This window comes from Sinocyclocheilus grahami, unplaced genomic scaffold (assembly GCF_001515645.1).
Source record: "Sinocyclocheilus grahami isolate Dianchi unplaced genomic scaffold, SAMN03320097.WGS_v1.1 scaffold57.1, whole genome shotgun sequence".
NCBI classification, from domain to species: domain Eukaryota; kingdom Metazoa; phylum Chordata; class Actinopteri; order Cypriniformes; family Cyprinidae; genus Sinocyclocheilus; species Sinocyclocheilus grahami.
In genome coordinates, this window is record NW_015505236.1 from 180,538 (window position 1) to 187,333 (window position 6,796).

The 6,796-nt window shown below is 36.4% G+C and overlaps 2 protein-coding genes across 2 annotated transcripts in view; one reads left to right on the plus strand and one right to left on the minus strand.

The window, feature by feature from the left end:
* The first annotated feature begins 172 nt into the window (after positions 1 to 172).
* Positions 173 to 2,350, plus strand: LOC107584067 (bladder cancer-associated protein). The gene is made up of 2 exons (XM_016270474.1): positions 173 to 270; positions 1,538 to 2,350. The coding sequence occupies exon 2, from the start codon at positions 1,655 to 1,657 to the stop codon at positions 1,916 to 1,918; it is 264 nt and encodes an 87-aa protein (XP_016125960.1). The 5' UTR covers positions 173 to 270; positions 1,538 to 1,654; the 3' UTR covers positions 1,919 to 2,350.
* Positions 2,351 to 3,996: 1,646 nt separating this feature from the next.
* ripor3 (RIPOR family member 3) overlaps positions 3,997 to 6,796 on the minus strand; it is a 25,845-nt gene continuing 23,045 nt past the window's right edge. Inside the window, 3 exon segments of the mRNA XM_016270475.1 lie at positions 3,997 to 4,359; positions 4,724 to 4,814; positions 6,274 to 6,357. Of these exon segments, the coding sequence (XP_016125961.1) occupies positions 4,262 to 4,359; positions 4,724 to 4,814; positions 6,274 to 6,357 (273 nt within the window). The 3' untranslated portion in view covers positions 3,997 to 4,261.

Sequence of the window (6,796 nt, forward strand, 5' to 3'; positions counted from 1 at the left end):
GTACCATGATACCAGCACAATACTTTGATGGAAGGCAGTGCACATATGCAATAAACAAATTGAGGAATAATTGTATGACTAAACATTAATCTTTGATCATTTACATCTTTCGCAAATTAATTAATAGTACATGAATTTTAATCAGGCATCTGCGGGACACCGGTCGTCGTCGGTTGGGTCCTTAGCGTTCCACAAATCTACGCAATCACCTGAAGAACTCAATGGCGACGGCTTATATGCGAGATCAGGATTGAATTTAAAGAATGGCAGGTCTGAACGTGATTGTTTCTGTCTTTTTGAGCTTTAAAGCTAGCTTATTTGAGACTGCCACGACCATATGTTTTCAAACATGTGATCGGAAGGTTTATTTTCGTGCTAACACATAGCCACGTGCTAACGCATGCTAGCTATCCGGTTAGCCAACACGCTAACATCACAATGTTTTTATTGTTCATGTCTGTTTTGTTGACATAATTTAAAAAACACAAGCTGAAAAGTAGAATGTCCATAATTATTTATAATGTCACACTTATTGCTAGATTTCTGTCTCTTTTGTTGTCGATCATTCGTGTAAACAATGTAACGTTAAGGAACGGCAGTTTAAATGGGGAAATTCAGCATACGTTTCAAATGTTTAGGGGTGTGCAAGTACTAAAAAAAAAATCGAACCACAATCAGAAATATTGAAAATGTTCTTAAATATAATGTCAAACCAAGTACTGAAGTTCTTTCTCATTTGTAGTTTATTGTCGATCATTTGTGTGAGCCGTGTACGCACTACGCAGTGTCAGTCTAAATGGGGAAACTTTAGTATTTTCCTAAAACCGACCGTTTTTATTAGATATCTAAATGTTTTACAATTTTTTTAAATAGTATACACACCCATACACGTTTTAAATGTAGGCAAGGTTATAAAAAAAAACATGAACTAAATGTTGAATCATCCGATTAATAAGCAAGGAATATTTAGGCTAGATTCGCACTGTTTAGCATACATTTCAAATGTTTAGAGGTGTGCAAAGTGTAAAAACAATCTAAACACAAGCTGAAATATTGGCCATGTCCATAATTAATTGTCACACTAATTACCAAATTTTTACCTTTATTTGTGGTTTGTTCTTGAGTAAGAAATGCCAGTCAAAATGGGGAAATTTTTATTATTTTCTTAGAAATCGGTATGTGTTTTATATACTTTAACACCACTAAGCATGGCTGATTAAAATATAAAATTATTAAAGTTAATCAAATAGCCTAAAAGTTCCAGTATCAGATTCGTGTCTATTAAACCGTCCTCTTATGAAACATTCATTGAAATCGAGTGTTTAACTAGTCAAATATGACTTAAAAACTGGTGCTGTCATGTATTGTAGGTTGAAGTTATCCTGTTGTCATGTAGAATTCAAGGCCAGCAACTAAAAATAGCACGATATCTTAAAATACACGCATGCTTTGACTTCGGTGCCTTATAAGGTGGTGTAAATCAAGCTAGGAATTGTGCGTATTAAATGGTTTCATTTTTCTCTCTCCTTTTCCAAAGGCCTTGCCTGGTATTTGGACACCGTGTCTAATCCCTCGCAGATACACAAGGGATTTGTGATTGTGTAGTCACCTCGGATATCTGAGCTCATACTAGGCGGCCCAACATACAGAGAGCATGTACTGCCTCCAGTGGTTACTCCCGGTCCTCCTGATCCCCAAACCCTTAAATCCGGCCCTGTGGTTCAACCACTCCATGTTCATGGGCTTCTACCTGCTCAGCTTCCTGTTGGAGAGGAAGCCGTGTACCATTTGTGCCTTAGTCTTCCTGGCAGCATTGTTTCTCATCTGCTACAGCTGCTGGGGAAACTGCTTTCTGTACCACTGCCATGATTCTCCACTGCCGGACTCAGCGCACGACCCCAGCATCGTGGGCACCTAGACTCGGTTTTCCGCACGGACAAACCCGGATTGTGAATACAAGAGCTGCTGGGAAGTTTCGGTTCTTTATACCCACGTTGACAACCGCTCTCCGCTGTAACCCCTAACAAACCCTGATTTGAATCTCCTCGCCGCAGCGCAGGGGCGTGTGAAGCTTGCATGGGTTTCATTCTCGTTGTGTTCGGTGCTCATTCTTCCATTTCTGGATGCTGAATTTTTCCAAAGGGGTAGATGATAATGTGTGCGTGTTTGTATATTGTGATTTTGGGTTTTTGTTCATGTGTCAATAATCAGTATGAGTCCCAAGTGTTAAGCGGATAGACGCCAGATGAATTTTGTCACGCAAACTGAGCTGAAGGCGTGCTTCTACACTGCTGAGTTAGCTCAAATGCTGTCTCCACTTTTAATTCAATAAAGTTTCTAATGATCAAAATCGAGCAGCTGTGTGTGTGTACATGCGAAATATCATCTGCTGTTTGACAGTGTGATGCTATGAACAACTTCAGAACAGCTGTGTGGATCAATCATGATTTTACCCACCGTTTTTTCCTTGCAGATCCATTCTGTGCCAGATAAACATGCGTTTTTAGAGGGAATTGGTGGTTAAGCAAATACACCAGTAATGCTTTTCATTAGCAGGGTGAGTCTCATGAAAGCCGTTTCACTAGACAAACATTTTATTCATAATATTCTTTAACAGATGTTTTTAAAAGCAGATGTTTAAACATTTCTGACAAATATCACATTGAAATAGATCGTTTGTCTAGAATTTAATAATTTTTATCATACACTAAACAAAAACAAAAAAGTGAAATTTATGGTTAAATAAGGTATAAAAATAATATAAAATAAAAAAGAAACTATTTTACGTGTTATAGATTGAAATTACATTTACAGTAAAAAATGTTTTATTTATTTTTCACAAAATTCTATAAATTCACTACAAGTAAATTTATTGCAGTTAAATTTAAATTGCACAGTATTTTAAATAAAATGTCTCGTTAGATTTTTCACTGTATGTAGCTAAGAAACTTACCATTAACCAATTTGCAGGTTTTTAACGTTGCGTTTTTAGTCTTTTAAAGCAGCACTATGTAACTTTTTCTGTGTTCAAAATTTGCTAAATGTATATAATGAGCGAGTACATCATGAATTCATCTTCCAAACCGCGTTTTTGTCTTATTCCGAATCACTACGGCACACTTATAAGTACTTATATTTGGACTATTGTAGCCTGGTCACCGCTGCGGAGTAACACATACCTGCGTGAATCGCCAGAGACATACACTTAGAGAAGTAGCTCCGGTTGGAATGTTCTTCCGCGGGATGTGTGCAGTTCTGTTTATGAACCGCTAGAGTGACAAAAGGTACATAGTGCCGCTTTAACTTAAAAATGTACAATTTTTTTTTACAGTGCATTTTAAACTATTCTGTTTTTGCCATGAAAATCTTTGGTGCTCACATGGCTTTAAAAATATCAAAATATTCTGGAAATTAAATGAATCAAAATAAATTCTCTAAGAAAGTATTTTTTTTATAATTATATTACAGTAACAGCAAATGTGTTTAATTGCCATGAAAAAGTCCGAAAAATGTTTCATTTGCGTCATGCAGTAAGATTCACGTAAAATATTATTATAAAATAATGCAAGACATTCTGGTACAGTATGATGAAAACTGGCCATAATATAGAAGACCATTTGGTAACATTTTAAAACAAGGTCTCATTATTAATGCATTAACTAACAATGAGCAATACATTTGTTCCAGTATTTACTAATCGTTGTTAATTTCAGTTAATAAAAATACATCTGTTCATTGTCAGGCCCATTAAATAATATTAACACATACAACTTTTGATTTTAATAATGTATTAGTAAATGTTGAAATTACCATTAAGATTAATACAAGCTTTAGAAGTATTTCGTTGTTAGTTCCTGTTAATGTTAACAAATTAAACCTTACTGTAACGTGTTGCAATTTGTTTTTATAAACTTGTCCAAATTGTAGGATGTGGTTATTTAGAGCTGTGTGTGAATGAATCATTTGATTTTGGGTTGCTTTAATGCTTTTAATGAACAAGTCAGAGTTCTCTTATTTACATTTATTGTCAATATATTTCACGTTTACTCATTTTGATACATAAGAAACATAGAAGGCAGTTTATTCATAAATATTTTACTTAAAATTAAAAGTAAAAATTATATAAAAGAACATATAAAATAATATAACTGCATATTAAATACTTGGCAAAATGTGTACACACAGATGAAATGTGTTCAACCAAAACCTTCCAGTCTCCCAGCACCATCCAATAAGGTATCAGATTGGGTTTGTGGTCATCTTATAAGATTGTGATTTCTGTTTCCAGGTTCTTGTAAGCCTCGTCCTGTAGCTCATAGATCTGGTCCATACGCTGGAATGCCATGTGACCTTTCTTACCTAAGAAAGAACAATGTAAAACAGCTGTGACCGGCACTTCTGTACTTCACAAGGAGTACTGTATGTAGGACGAGGACAAATTACATGCAATTTAAAAGAAGAAGGGCACCTGAGTGAACATTAATGATACCAATTGAAATGCTTATGACTTTTATTCAAATTATAATAGAATATTAAATATTTGCTTTGTGATTTCTGAAACTTGAATTTGTTCTAGATTGTGAGATGTGATATGGTGCTTTGGAACATGGTCTGAAATGCCTCAATCAAAGAAACCATCAGTTAAGACTTCAGACACAGCCCATATAGGGACAGAAGCAGCACATGACACAGGTGCAGTAGTCACAGCTTAAGGGTCACGTACCAAAGGACAGTACAGTCTCCCGTGCAGCGTTCCTCAGGTCTTCATCTGTGGAGAGCCACAGTTCAGCCACCTGCTCTGCACTCTCTGAGGCCTAAGAAACCACAAAACCACTTCATCAAAGCTGAATTTTCAGCATCATTACTCCAGTCTTCAGTGTCAAATGACCCTTCAGAAATCATTCTAATATGCTGATTTGCTGCTCAAGAATCATTTCTGATTATTATCAATGTGGAAAACAGTTGTGCTGCTTCATATTTTTATGGAAACAGATCAATATTTTTCCAGGATCCATTGATGAATAGAAAGTTCAAACGAACAGCATTTATTGCATTTATTAAACGAGCAGCATTTATTAAAGGGGTCATATGACGTTGCTAAAAAAGAACATTTTGTGTATTTGGTGTAATGAAATGTGTTTATGTGGTTTAAGGTTCAAAAATGGTTACAATTACAATTACATTATTGTTTCTCCTCTATGTCCCGCCTTTCTGAAACATGTCGATTTTTACAAAGCTCATCGGTCTGAAAAGCAAGGTGTGCTCTGATTGGCCAGCTATCCAGTGCGTTGTGATTGGCCGAATACCTCAAGCGTGTGACGGAAATGTTACGCCCCTCACCATACTGTGATGCCGTGTCCCGGCCGGAGAGACGAGACAAAAACATTAAAAGCCATTATAAACGAGTCATTTGTAGCATCCAGTGGGGACATAATTACAGATTATAATGACTTATACTGTCTTTTTAAGCGTTGCATTGCGTCTCGAGCCGCGTAAACATAAAACCATGTCTGCATTTGTGATCGGAGAAATGACAAACAACAAGCGCTACTCTACACTGCTCAAAACTCGCGTTTGAATCGTTAGTGCCAAATTCTTTAAATATGAAAACATAATAACAGGCTGTGAGTCAGCATTATTTTGTCACAACACCGGCATTGTAGGCCACTCTCCCAGGAAACAGTTCTCGTCCTCCTTGAAATGCATTGCACACACAAAAATATTTAGTTTGAACTGTTCTGGAACAGTGTTGTAAGTACAACTTAACCACTGATTTCTAATTGTGTCCTCTTTTGGAAGGCCAAACAAAGTAGTTTCGCTTTCACACAGCGTCTCCACCACATGGCGGCGGCAGTAACAATACTACAGCGAGAATCAAAGTTACGCCTTCTTTCTTTGCGTGAACATTTGGGCAGCGTTATGCAAATCTTCCCACACAGTGACGTAGACATGTGGGGGCGTGTTAGAACGAGGCGTTTTAGGAGGGCGTGGCTGAGTCTTAACTTTTATAAAGAATATCTCTTTGGGTTTGAGACTTTAGTCTTTGCAACTTTAGGGATCTTATCTATTCACGAACAGCTTGTAACACTCCAAAGAGAAAGGAAAACTTGAAATCGCATCATATGACCCCTTTAAAATAAAAATATTTTGCAAGATTATAACATTATATGTCTTTACTGTCACTTTTGATCACATCATAAATATCAACAGCAGTAAAAGGTCAATATAAACCCATTCTGACTGAACAATTTGTTGTTTGATGGCAGAACTTACCTTCAGACATTTCAGAGCCAGACAGGCCTCATGCCGCACATGCATGTTGCTGTTTCTCAGCAGATCTGTATAGTGAACCACTGCCTATAAAACACCAACACAACTACATCACACACAGCAAGTGCAGCTCACTTAAGCCATGCTTAAAAACACTTAAATGTGTTTATGTTAGATAACAAAAAGAAAGATAGCTTTGTGAAAACCAAAGCCTTTCACAAAATGAAAGCTAGTTGTGGTTTAAATGGGAATCAAAAGGTCTTGGTTAGCAAATTGACTCGCCCTCGGGCCATCCATGATGCTTACCAATGGATCCTCTGCAGTGAATGGGTGCCGTCAAAATGAGTCCAAACAGATGAGAAAAACATCACAATAATCTACAAGTAATCCACACAACTCCATCAAACTCCAAATGAAAACGTCTTGTTAAATGAAAAGCTGTGTGTTTATGAGAAACAAACCTATCATTAAGACATTTTTTGAAAAAAAAAAAAAAAAAACTATAAATAAAAAAATAATTATATAT